Genomic DNA, 14,304 nt, shown 5'->3' on the forward strand with positions numbered 1-14,304 from the left:
ACTGATGCTATAACATATTACTTCCAAAGAACTGTAACTGAAAATTATGAGGTGATTGAACACGTCTCAACGAATAAATATCTGATTTATTTTTTCTAGAAATGAATCCATATTCTAAACATTATATTGAGTGTCTTATTAGTATTTTACTATACGAATGCTTTTCCTTTTATTAATTCAAGCAACACTTCTATCACCAATTGATTATGGTGATGTTTCATATATGCATGCAATTTCCTCTTCTGTTAAAATGTCAGATTCAGTGAATCATGCTGCATCACGATTTGTCTCTGATTCCGGTTTCCGCACACATCATTGCAGTGTGTATGAGATAGCGTGTTTGTCCTCCTTACACAGAAAGGAACATTAATCCATGTCGTCTACTGACTCCAAAGACTCTCAATATCTGCAACGTCCGATCTTGAGAACAAATGATGTTGGTCATTCCTAGAACCCGTTTTTAGCACCATCATCTTGGTGTGAACTACAGAAACGTTTGAAACTAGATTATTGCAGAAGCATTCAAGATTTTAAAAACAGGAAAGGATGATTTAAGCACTGCATGTACTTGTCCTGGCACTGAATGACAATTCTTTGACTGCCGCACTTTGTTGGTTTGTTTTAAATCGTGTCTTTTATGTGAATATGTTAAAGTTTTTATGTTCTTGACTTTTTGCTGTTTTGTTTTTAGGTCTGTGTCTTTATGTGGTGAAAGTTGTACGCTGCCATCTTGAACAGGACCCCCTTGTAAAAGATATTAAATATCTCAATGGGATTATCCTGGATAAATAAAGGTTAAATAAATACACTAAAACTTTCTGAAAAACTGAAACTAAAATTTAATTGTAAACTCAAATCAAAATACAAATAAAAACGAGTAAAAAATTCAAAACTATTATAACCTTGGTGGGAACACAATTCAGAAGCCATTATGCTATCATTGTTGAGAAGCTTTTTCTAAACAATATCGTCTGATTATTAGAAAATGTTTTTGGATATTCTTCTTTAGTTTTCTTCTCACTTAGGCAGGGGTTGCAAGGTCACACAGTTGAAGCTGTAAGAATATTTTTGCAATCCTCTTGTATTGCTTCAATATTGCTCGAAGCAGATTGCTTGTCTTTGAAATGTTGCATGTAAAAATACAATTGTATGACCTGACCATGAGCATATCCTCCCTGTGTGTCCTTCTGGCCTAAGGTTAACAAATATAATATGAATAGTATGATGTAGTATGTGGGATCGGCTCCAGCACCCCGCGACCCTGAACAGGATAAGCGGTTTGGATAATGGATGGATGGATGATGTAGTATGTTTTTCTTAATAAAATAGTCCACGTTGATTTGAATAGGATTTCTTGGACACATGGTGATTACAAAGAACTGAATGTTTTGCTGTTAAATGTCCGTCAGCTGAGCCCTCTTCATTGAAACTAACAGAGATGAAGGCGGTGGTCAAAAGGCCAAACTCTATTACATTGTCAATTCTGTGTATTATCAATGTTTCTGAACGTATCCTCTGCACACTTGACTGAATATTATTTGACAGTAAATTCAATAGCCTAATAAGGATTCTGTCCAGTAGCATATTTCCAGCATTTTCTCACAATGAACTTTTCATCCATAACCTTTCACTTCAGATGTTGAACACTGATAACAACAAAAGTGCCTCATCATGAATTATCATACGGTAATGCATCAATCATTATGTTTACAGACACAGTGCACCGTGAAAGCTCATTCAAGGATAAGGGATAACATTTACATAAACAATGCCCAAGTTATGGGCACATCCTGGTGCTGCTTCTTATACATGTTTCTTATTATCAAGATAAAAGCTTGTTGGTGCATTGTCCAGGGATACAGTATATAGTGTACATTAAAAAATAAAACAAACAAAGAAAACAGAATTCTAATAAGCTTGATCATCATAGGCCGTCTTTCCCATGCAACGTTTGTCATCCGATCATGCCAGGACACATTAACTGTCGAGTCCGTACGCTCAGAGTTCAGATCTGACTCACATTGGGATCTGATCCGCCATACTACTGTGCATGCCGAGGTGGCCTGGTTCGCATTGAGTTTGGATGTCAGTTAGGTGTGGACAGCATGTGGGCGCAATCTTCCTTTGCAGCTATTCTTCAATAAAACATGATTACTGCAGGGAGGAAGAGTAAGCAGCAAAGGTAACTGGGGGCTTTTATTGTGAAACGTCTTCATCCACTGTTTTGCAGCCACTTCTTTGAGCACAAAATATATCCGAACACTATTTGATCAGGCAGGACGCATTGAATTGTCAACTGTAGACACCAGTGGCGGGCCGTGCATTTTATACCTAGGCCTTCACTGTTGTCCTGCAGCTGAAATACCACCTTGTAACCACATGATGGCGCCACAGTTATCAGTTTCTAAGGCTGTAACTATGTACGTATTAAATGTACGTACCGTTCGGTACGAGACTTGCAATACGTTTGAATAGTACTAGTGCATTTGGAAAATGCAGAAGCTTATATTCAGGAAAATATGTTTTCTGCGCTCATGGAGGACAGTGGTTCTCAGCTGGTCTGGCTGTGGGACCCACCATCACTCCTTAATGACAAGTCGCGGCCCACAGAGGTCGTCTTATGATTTTACTTTCACTACTTGAGCATTGTATGTACTGCTCTGCAGTGTCTTTCCTCATCTCAGCCCCCTGTGTCATGGTGCATCTCACTCAGTCAGAATGCCCATATTTGATTGGCTGAGCTGCATCACGTGATGTGATTCACTACCCGACATGCCTCTGCTGTTAAGCTTCGTTTCACAATAGTCACGTGCTCGCCCACTGACCAATCACAGCACACTCTGCACCTCGCGGCAGACACTGAGCTGCACTAATGCTGACGTCATTATAGGCCGGCGAGCAGGCTCTGATATGTCAAAGAATACACCCAACATGTCAAACTAAAGATCTGATTGGTTGAAGAATATGACAATCAACAATATCGTCCCCGTTCAATTAAACTGCAAATGGATGCAGGCCTGGGCCTCTCTTCTTACCTAGAGACACAGAGGTGAAATCTGATTGGATAAAAGCTCTACTTAAAACAAGCTGCACTGGAAGCAGAGCAACTGAGGAAGACAGTAGCTGTGCATTGAGAAAATAAGATAATGGGAAAAATATTTTTATAAATTATAATACATGTAGCGTATTTAAGAAAAATTATTAAATTATAAAATAGATATAGCTTTGTGATTCTGTTTAGGCCAGCAGAGAAGGCCTTGCAGGCCCTGACGGCCCGCCACTGGTAGACACAGATATACAGATACTGCTGAGGTCCAAAGCTGCGCATCTGATCACAAAAGCCGCATTGAAAAGACCAGTGTAACCACGGCAATAGAATGACTCTGGCCCTCAGGCTTAATAAAGTCAACATATGCTCATGTAGTGCAAGAAGAAAAGCAAACTTTCCAAAGAGTGAAGGACAGTAGCCGAGGTACCAAGAGTTCAGGGTTTAGCCTTTTAAAACTGGATGATTGAATTTCTTGGCAGGGGATTCATTAAAATGATAATTCTTATTTATGAAGCCCTTTTAAAAAAAGTGTGCTGCTTCCTATTAATTAACTTTTTTTTCCTCTAATTTTCTTTCTTTCTCCTCTCTACTTTTTACTTTACTTCCCACTGAACTTGACACACTAATAGGTTATGAATAATTCTGTTTCAGTTTAGACGGCAATTAGCCACAACGCCCGAGGCCATTCTTCTTCCTCTCTTGTGGAGTGGTGATTTAAGACCCAGCTGAGTTAGGGTGCTCCGACTATCCCACGACGACATCGTTCACTTCTTCCCACCCAACGCTGAAACAAGAAACTGTTAACTGAGTAAATCCCCGACCATTGATAAAGTCTGTCACTGACGACATTGTGGGGGAGCCCTCAAACTAAGGCATGAGATTGGTCATCACATAGAACAGAACAGAGAGTGAAGGGCTTGGTTAAAAAAAAAATGGAAGTCAAAAACCCCCCCCCCCCAAAAGGTGAAAACCACAGGCAGTTCTCAGAGGCCCAAAATGTGATAATGGAGTAATATTGTCAAACGGAGTCTCTCTCTGGTGTTCCACTGAAAATTTTCACCATTGCTAATTAGCCATAGGAGCACATGGAGAACAGCATGTCTCTGCTGCTGGAATTGATACATCAGAGGCAAGAGAAGCAGCTGTCGTTAGGGGGAATTAAATACAATAATTACAGCACAGACTGAGCAATAGGCTACAGGCGCACAACGTCCTCTCGTGATTGAATGAGATATCATGGTCACCGATAATGGTAACAGTTTTATCACAAAGGCAATAAGGTTTGAAGGAAAGCAAAGACTCATCAGTATTAAGTCCACGTGATTGACAGATGAACAGAAAGACACACCACAAGCAAAGTAACGTGTTTTGTCAAAAAATGTAAATCCAGGAAATGTAGAGGAGACTGTCTACCTCCTCCAACGCTGAACACGCTGTTACAGCAAATCAACACCATTTTTACATCAAATAGAATTTTCAATTGGATCGATTCCTTCACCCTGCTTACACACCCTTAGGATTTGGAGACAAGTCTATTTCTGCTAGGTTCATTGCTGAAGGAAGCAATAACCTTCTAATGACTTTCTACATCCAGATAACCACTGAAATTGAATCAATTGTTCAATCGCCGAAGGCCTATTGGTCTGCAAAATTTAGAATTTCTACTTCATGGGGACGATGACATCTCACATAATTCCAATGCAAAGCATGAAAGTGATATGCTGCACAGAAAGTTTACAGCTATTGCTAATGTTTAACTCTAGTCCCTAGTTGGGTTACTACATGTACGTGAAATTAAAATATACAGCTTTCAGTATCAAAAAACCCACAATACACTACAAATATGAAAAGACATTGAAATACACATCCCACAATACACAGAAAATCAAGACAGCAGGACAAAAGGAAGCCACGGTTCAGACAGCAAACAGATAATAATAATTAATACTGTATCAACCTCTGTGTAAAATATCTTTGGGACTCATTGGGTGATTATTGCACTTGTTGTCTGTAGTGCCATTGTTTTCTTCTCTCAGCCAACATCCATCCGAGTGGCGCGTGTCTTTTTTCAAACGATGGACGTGCGGCAGAAAGAGCTGGTGGGCGTTCTGTAATTCATACCAGGCGCGTGTAACACAGCTGATCACCAGTACTGGAACAATTAAGTTAATTAAACCTTCCTTTTATCCCAACACAAGAATGCTAGAGTCTGCCCTACTTCAACACCGCAAATGGGAGTGAAGAGTACATAGATGATGAGCGCGTGCAGATATATCCTTCGTAGGCTGGCTGGGCTCAGCCTTAGACATAGGGTGAGGAACTCCGACATCCAAAGGAAGCTTGGAGTAGAGCCGCTGTTCCTTTGCGTCGAAAAGGGTCAACTGATGTGGTTCGGGACTCTGATCAGGATGCCTCCTGGACGCCTCTCTTTGGAGGTTTTCCTACCACAGCCAACTGGCAAGAGGCCCAGAGTTACACCCAGAACTCTGCTGGAGAGATTATTTACCTCGTCTGGCCTGGGAACACCTCAGGGTACTACAGGAGGAGCTGGAAAGCGTTGCTGGGGAGAGGGTTGTCTGGAATACCCTCCCTAAGCCTGCCGCCCCCGCGATATTTATTTGGAGTTGTGTTTCTTAACCACTTTGAGAATGTAAGTCTAATTTTCACTCTGGTTTAGCTCTGTATTTGGTCTTTCCTAAAGGATATATCTGGATCTGTAGCTGCTAAATGCTCAGCTATGTTGACCAGTTAGTCGTGTTGGGATCTGACCATGTGCTTCGCCATGTGCTTTGAACAAAGGAATCTGGGCCTGCCTATTCTGCAGTTCAGCCTGATTGGAGTTAGATAAGCACCAAACCCCCACCAGAAACAATTTCACACTTAACTGCGAATCTCTGAGGTAGTTTGGTGGAGCGCTGCTCATCGGACGAACCCAGGGATGATTACTTTGTGCATGTGTATTGTGATAATAGCTGGATATGTGGCCTGTGCTCGTACTCAACACCTTCACTTTCACTCTGAATGTGGAATAGTACTTTGACTATTGACGTTGTGAGTGAACACTAATTACGAGACTTAGTTTATCGTTTGGTTATTGGTCCCTGTTCGCAGGGTGGTGCCCCGTTATTATTAATAATCATTAATAATTCTATTGAGGTCAATAATTTAGTTTTTATATATGCTGATAACTCAAACACGCTCCTTTTCATTCCCAACAGTCGTTAACTCGTCGGTCTGCTGTTTGGTGCCAGGCTTTTTCAATGAAAACAGCTGTCTGCTCTGGACGAATAACAACTTTATGAACGCTATGGGAGTGAACCAAAACAGGGCTGGACAGCTAAACAATGAGCTAAAACTCGTTATAAATCTGAGTGAAACTGAGATTCTCTTATACAAGTTAATGACTACGAGCAACCTCGTTCACGTTGTCACATTGTCATTTGATACATTTTCAAAAATATTGATTCCATCCGTATTAAGCGAGGTAGTGAAGCTTCACTTGCTGATTTCTAATACGAGTATCAGATATATATATACTTCAATGATGCTTTCTGCATTGCTCAAAACACTTTTTTTCCTCAACAAAATTACTTGTTACATTTTGAAAAAACAGCATATCCAACTTCTAGTACACCTGTTTTAAAACATCACCCCTCTGGCAAATCACATAAAGCTAGAAACATAACACTTTTTTGAGTAATCTAGACAACCATGTCTCCTGCTGCAGGCCTGCACAGGATCCAGGTCTTCCATCTCTGTCCTACTTGTCCAAACCTATGACTTTGAAGGATCCCTCTACATGCAAACCATGCCCCACCAGAAACACATTGGATTCAATACGCAGACACCGCTAAGCGGATATTTCCTGAAGAGCAGTAATGGTACTCACACATAACAGTAAGAAAAACATTCCCTGAAGCCAGGACAACCTTCTCCCGCGTTGCCCGGTCGTAGATGCCCACATGGCATTCGTAAGGTCCGTTGTCTGAGATCCGTACCTCCGGGAGCCTGTAAAATACAAGAGTATATGAGTTGATAATAATCTTCGCATTTTAGTAATATTGACACGCTGATGCAAAAACAAAGCATTTGAAGTGTATTGGTGAGCATTAACATTGATTGATATGATTTTGATGACTTATTCAAAAAGCTTCTTTAGAATTTTGAAGCATCACACACGCCAACAGTGAGACGTTTAAAAAATCATCGTGAAAGACAACATTGTTGTGTTGGAAAAGCACTTTGTGTATTGGTGTCTTGGTGTTTTTGTATATTGATTCTGCTTTGAACTTTTAGAAGCTCCTAGTAAACAATCATAACAATGAAAACAATGATGAATTAAGTTCATTCGTATCAGGTTTATCAATTGTATCCATTTTAATCTTTGCATTTAAAACTTCTAAAGGTCCAATATGTAACAGACATCTCTATCATTTATTACTAATAAAGACATCATTTGATCGTCATTCAAAGTTGTTAAAGAAATACAAAAAAATAGTTACAGCATACGGTAAAAAGTTTAACATTTAACATTTTTGGATAATCTAAAGCCTCTAAACTAACGTCTCAGGAAAAGACATTGATTAAAGATTCAATAATGTTTACTAAAACATTTCTTGCCACAGCAGAGAAGTCACACAAAAACAAAGGCTTCTAATTCATACATGCACTACTTAAAAGATGCAGATTGAATTTGAACAGAACACCTCTTTGATTCCAAACCTGCTATTTCTGAGCTGCATCAGCTCTCACAGACAGACTAAATAATACGAAGCTCAGATGAGACCAGCTGGTTAAATGTTGAGCCCAATTATGATCATGAATATAAAGTCTTACTGATACGGTATCATTGTTCTGTCCATCTTCATTATTTCGATCTGTATGCTTTCAATAAAGAATACAGAAGTTGTAATATGTTCTTCCTCTTGTTATTTTTCTAGTGAGAATGTAATTGTGTAAATGTCATCAAATCTTAACTGGATGTCTTTCAATTCTCCTGGTCAGTTCATTATTATTACTGTTTCCTGTCAGTGCTACTATTCATTTGTTGAATTAGTTTTCAGTGCTATTGCTAAGTCTCACAGGAGCCACATACCTGCTACAGAGAACTCAGATGAGTGGCTTCTTGTGCATTTCTGTTACGTTTTAAAACTAGTCTTCATCTTAACTCTAGTTAAAAAAAGAAACTGTGACATGGAGGATGTTCTTTGTCCGATTCACCAGGTCAATTGGAATGAGCAACTTTTTTTATAGATTTGTTAAGATTTGTCAGCAGATCTTTTAAGGTATGTTTTATTCTTTTTAACAGGTAAATGGCCACAATAATTTGGATTCAGATGAAGACTGAAAAGAGGGCTTGTTACAGCAATGTAGAAATAAAGACAGAAAATACATAAAATGTAAAAGACTAAAAACAAGTTATACATTAAATCCATAAAACCCTGTAAAATGGGAAGAACTTAGCCATAATCAGAGGATTTACAGCTATCTAGAAATTGCGCAATGTAAGTTTCTGAACAACTTTTTCATGAAGGAATTACAACAAAAACCATGAACAACGATCTCCTCGGAGTAGGTCCCGTGTCCCCTCTAGCCCAACCTCTTCCCTTTGCATTTGACTTTGATCAAAACACATTTCTATTCAATCTGGGAATGTGTTTGTCCACCATGAGTAAAGCATCCTAAATGACTTTCCATTGGCATTGTTTCCATTGTGCGGACACGAAATTTGAACACATCACATAATGGGCCTTAAGAGGTCGTCGTCATTCCACGTATTTCTGTGAGATCAGGCTGTTTTTTGAAAAAGGGAGCGCAATCTGTATTCAGCACTTGGCTAATGTGTCACCAGTGATGATCAAAGTGAGACACTACTAGTCACATTTAGCCCGTGTGATTTATACCCACGAAACAGGAACAATTGTCCTTGCCGCTCCGGTGTTTCAGATGGGGAACTCTGTTGGAACAGCGGCAGGGCTTTAATGAGTTCAGCTGTGTGTGTGTGTGTGTGTGTGTGTGTGTGTGTGTGTGTGTGTGTGTGTGTGTGTGTGTGTGTGTGTGTGTGTGTGTGTGTGTGTGTGTGTGTGTGTGTGTGTGTGTGTGTGTGTGTGTGTGTGTGTGTGTGTGTGTGTGTGTGTGTGTGTGTGTGTGTGTAGGAGAGGAGATCGCTCTTTTGGAGAGCAGTCAAATCTGTGCGCCAACAAACATCTTTTCACAGTAGATGCTGCATCTCCTGCCTCAACAACTATCATCAATTACCCTTGAGCAAGGCTTTGAAACTTCAGATGAAAATGAGGATAACGTCGGAGTAAATTTGGCTTGTTCCTCGTGTTGCATGTGAAAAGTTTAAATCCATACATTTACTTTCCCCTTCTAACATACTTTCGTTTGATTTGTTGTATCTTTGAACTCTGATTACTTAATAGTCTTTATGTATTTGTGCCGGGAAGTTAGACCATAGAAACGTATGTAAAGAGTCCGTCAAACAGCTTTTGCCCAACTAATGAGCAGAGTTCTGCAAGTTACTGCAAATTAGTAATTAGTTACATCTAAAACCCTCAAAAGTAATAGAATATTTTAATTGAATGTATTGTCAATTACAATTGTATATTTAATATGTTCTACTCTGTTATTTTAGTGTATATATTGTGCATTTTTTAGTACTTAATATTTGTATTCACTCTGTTACTTCGTTTGCAGAAGTACATCCTTGCTGCTGAAACATACAAATTTCCCCCTGGGGATGAATAAAGTATATATCTATCTACTGCAAAAAAAATGTCATTAGTTACTTGGGGAACTACATTTACACTATCTGCTTCACTTTTCTTCGTAATGCACACTAAATTAGTTTAGTGTTGCAGTGGCACAGTGTGGGACAAGCCTGCACTGATTAACCTGATCAATAAATGAATAATTTAGAAGTCAAATAGAAACTAGAACAGGCATAAAAGCAGATGCGCACACTGTGATGTAGCGGCGTTGACATACAGGTAGAAGATAAACAGCAGCGACATCATTCTGCAACACTTTTAGGTTGCCTTGATGATGCAGCACCTCGACGAAAAATCAGTACATTCAACACACCTGTGAGTAGTTTCTCTCTCTCGCTCTCCCCCCCCCCCCCCGCCCCTGACTGGTGTTGCTCCTCTTACCTGGGCGATGCGGTGCTGAAAAGCCAGAATTGCTGCTCAGCAAATGAGAGACGCCATGCTAGTGACTGACTGACATCATAATCCGTTACAAATCCTATGAATAGAATGCCTTTGTCTGCTACGATCAAGACAAAAGTATGAATCCATTTTACATTTCATTGTAAATTGGTATTGCGTTATTTTATTTTAAAAAATAGATATTTCTAGTAACTGCGAAAAGCAGTGGAATTAAAGTGGTGCGTTACTCTGCGGATGAGACAAAGATGTGTGTGTGTTATGTGTTTGATTGGTTCTCTGCAATTGTTTGAAATCTCAATATTTGAAAAAAGAAATACAAACCTGACTAAGATTATTTGCTGCCCTGACTCACAAAGAGATAATTGGGATTATCAATAAAACCCATGTTTGCCATAGCCGTCAGTGCAAGGAAGTAAAGTTTTGCTGAACGAAGCAATCGTGAACAAATGTTTGAACAAAGGTAAGTATATATGAAAAAGAGTGAGCACCCCAAGATATAAAGTGAGTTTTCTCCACCAACGCTCCCTCGAGGGATACGCATAAAACAAGTGAGTCTTTTCTTTTTCTCCGCACTGCAAAATGATGAGAATAGCACAGTGAATCTCTCCGTGGTGGCGGGTGGGGGTAGGTAATTGGCTTCGTCTTGGCTGGCTACATTATAGCAAACGCTGATGTAGCCCATTGCTTTGTTTTTACAAACAAAGCCGTAGTTCTGTTGTCCACAATCCTGAGTGCTGCATTCATGGATTCAAACCAAGACAAGTGCAGGGAAAGGAAGCTGGAGATAAGACAATTCAAGGCATGGAATTATTGCCGGAAGAAGGGTGAGGAGGCCACAAAAAAAACAAACCCAACCACATCATTTCTGAGTGGCTGCCTGCTTCTGTATTCTCCACCAGTTTTACAGCAAGACATATCCATCAGAATTCAGGGAGGAAGAACAGGAAAGGTTGTACTCCTAACATTGAGACTTCTATTAATTATTAAGACTGGTCGAGTTAATTTTTTAACACCTGCTCTAATCTTTGATGCCATGTATTTGAGAGGCCATTGAGAATCTGTTCACAAAAAGGGAGCATGTTACTCTGACGGCACTCAAACTATTCTTTTTTCAGCTGTCTCCCATTCGCTATTAATGGGTGAGACAATGGTGATGTTAATTGGAATTAAATCACCATTTGAGAGGAATAGTTGAAAAAACAACAACATGATATACAACGATTAGTTTTTTTGTTATGGTTCTGGCTTTTATTATCCATATAAAGCAGGTCTAGCACTGACTGTGCCATACAGTTATAAGCATGTGACTTTACTCAGTAAATAGCAGTTTTCAGAGCACTTAAGAAAACTTTTTACGAGTGTTTTGAGTCCTGCACTAACTAAAGTATACTAGCACTGTATTTGTCCACAGTAACAAAAACAGCACACCACATTCCAGTCTACATATTACCAGACAATTCCCTCATTATCTTCCACTTCCAATCCCGCTTCTGTTATTCTTCTTCCCTTTACGCCTCCTTTTTGATAATTTTCTCATTTTTCAATGAATCCTTTTGTCCTCAACTTTCTTTTGAAATTATGGACGTCTTTAATAAGTTCTAAAAAGCTGAATTGCAATGACACAAACCAAGGTAGATGCTAAAAACATAAAACAAAAATTGCTAACCTTTTCCACAGCATTGCAAACTAAACTTATTATTATAACGTAACTGGTACCTACCTATTTGATTCTGAATTTTTCCCAGATATCAAAATATCCAAATCATGCATGACTTAAACATATACGTAAATAAACATTTTGTTTTAATTCTCATGGATAGGTAGGTAAAAAAAGGTGTTTGCTCACAATTGTGACCACAGTGATAATGTGTAGACATTTATAAATAGGATTGACATATTTCTACTAGCATGCAGCCATCAACATTCTTATATACCCCTGCATAGGTAATCGACACATTTAAAACTCTCTTACTGGAACGGGCAAATTCATTTGATACACTTGCTCAACTGCTCGTTAATGCAAATATCTAATCAGCCAATCACGTGGCAACACCTCAATGCATTTATGTATGGAGACATGTAAAAGGCCTTTCGCTGAAGTTTAACCCTAGTATCAGAATGGTGAAGAAAGGTGATTGAAGTGAGTTTGAATGTGGTATAGTTGTTGGGGCCATGGTTTGAGTTTTTTCACACACAACCGTCTCTAGGTTTTACAGAGAATGGTCTGAATAAGAGAAAATATCCAGTGAGCGGCAGTTCTGTGGGCGAAAATGCCTCGTTGATGGCAGAGGTCAGAGCAGAATGGCCAGACTGGTTTGAGCTGATAAATCCTTTCATGTTGTTTCTGACAAATTCTGACCCGACCATCTGAATGTTGCAGCAGAAATCGATCATCATCGGACCAGACTATGTTTTTCGGAACTTTTGTTGTCCAATTTTGGAGAGCACGTGATTATTGTAGCCTCGGTGTGGTCTTTTGCTGCCGTAGCCCATCTGCTTCAAAGTTGAATGGGTTGTGCATTCAAAGATGCTCTTCTGCATAACCTGGTTGTAATAAGTGGTTATTTGATTATTTATTTGAGTTGCTGATGCCGTCCTGACTGCTCTCTCATCTGCAGACAACTTCCACTCAGTGCATGTTTTCCCCTTTTAGGACCTCTGTAAACCCTAGAAATAGTTTTGCCTGAAAATCCCAGCAGATCAGATGTTTCTGAAATACATAAAACAGCCCGTCTGGTACCACCAACAATGCCACGTTCAAAGTCACTTACATCACCTTTATTCCCCATTCTGATGCTTGGTTTGAACTTCAACAGATTGTCTTTACCATGTCTACACGCCTAAATGCATTGAGTTGCTGCCACATGATTGGCTAGTTATACATTTGCATTAACAAGCAGTTGAACATACTTACACATCAATACTTGATACTTAATTAAAGATGATGTGTACCAAAAATATCCATCCTATCTTTATGTAAAGATACTTTAATAACCTTTTGTTTGTGAGCCTTGATGCAGCCATCTTCTTGTCATGGTGCAGCCAGGAAGTAAACATCTCTGGTCATGTGACCGTTTACACTTAACATATGTAATTTAGACCCTTTAGTATGTCAATATTTGCTGGAAATACATCATTTCATAAATATTCTTAGCGACTCATGACTGATTTTAATTTTTTTTTACGACCACAAGGATTAATTATTACGCAAGCAAGGGAATAGGTAATTGAATAAACAAACAATTTCCAGAAAACCACATTAAACACACTACAAACTCTCCCCTGTACACCAGAAAGCATCACATACACGGAGGAGATCGATAGCAATGGGCCCCCATGGAGGAGCATCAAAAACAGCACACCGCAAAGAGAAATCAATTGTCCCCCAGGAGTTGCATCTGGAAGCGCTTTCCTGTTATGTAGGCCTTTCCTGCAGAACTCTTCCTGCCTACAAATGCGGGCAAATGCAACTGCCTAGATGGAGAGTGAAAACGAGCAGTCTTGACAGAGCGCCGTCTTGATAGCTCATCCAGTCGATCTCTGCATCAAATTAACTAGCACATTGTCGGATACTCTTTCTGGCCCGAAGCATTACGGTTGAATGGGTCAAGACTAGCGACTGTAAGTCAGTGCGCACTCGATGGAAAGCGCAGGCAAATTGCCTGGAGGACGGGATGCAAAGAGGGCGTTGTAGTCACCCATGTTTTAGAATGAGCATGAAACAAAATGACGAGGATAATGCTGTGAGTCTCTTGAGTGCCAAGGGAGGTGCGATTGGCTTTGCGCTGGCTGGTTACATTATAGTAAGTGCTGATGTAGCCCATCTTTCTGTTCTTGTCCACAAAGCTCGAGTTCTGTTGTTTCCTACCCCGATTGCATTCATGAATTCAAATGCACACAAATGCAAAGAGGATATAGCTCAGTGATGAAATGTAGAAAACATGGAGACATTACCAGAACAAGAGTAAAGGCTTTTGCACACTAAGTCTGTATTGTGCGTATTCATTTCTATAATCCGTCATCCAAAAAAATTAAAATTGATACGCACAGACACCTTGTACACGGAGTCTGTTTTAATATTCT

At 39.6% G+C, this 14,304-nt stretch overlaps 1 protein-coding gene across 2 annotated transcripts in view; it reads right to left on the minus strand.

Moving 5' to 3' along the window:
* igsf21a (immunoglobin superfamily, member 21a) overlaps positions 1–14,304 on the minus strand; it is a 169,439-nt gene that overhangs the window by 62,639 nt on the left and 92,496 nt on the right. For both annotated transcript variants that reach the window (XM_076096994.1, XM_076096993.1), the window contains exon 4: positions 6,939–7,057. In XM_076096994.1, coding sequence (XP_075953109.1) covers positions 6,939–7,057 — 119 coding nt within the window. The remainder of the gene's footprint in view (positions 1–6,938; positions 7,058–14,304) is intronic.

The sequence above is a fragment of the Anarhichas minor genome, unplaced genomic scaffold (assembly GCF_050575085.1).
Source record: "Anarhichas minor isolate MPS153535 unplaced genomic scaffold, ASM5057508v1 ptg000023l, whole genome shotgun sequence".
NCBI lineage: Eukaryota > Metazoa > Chordata > Actinopteri > Perciformes > Anarhichadidae > Anarhichas > Anarhichas minor.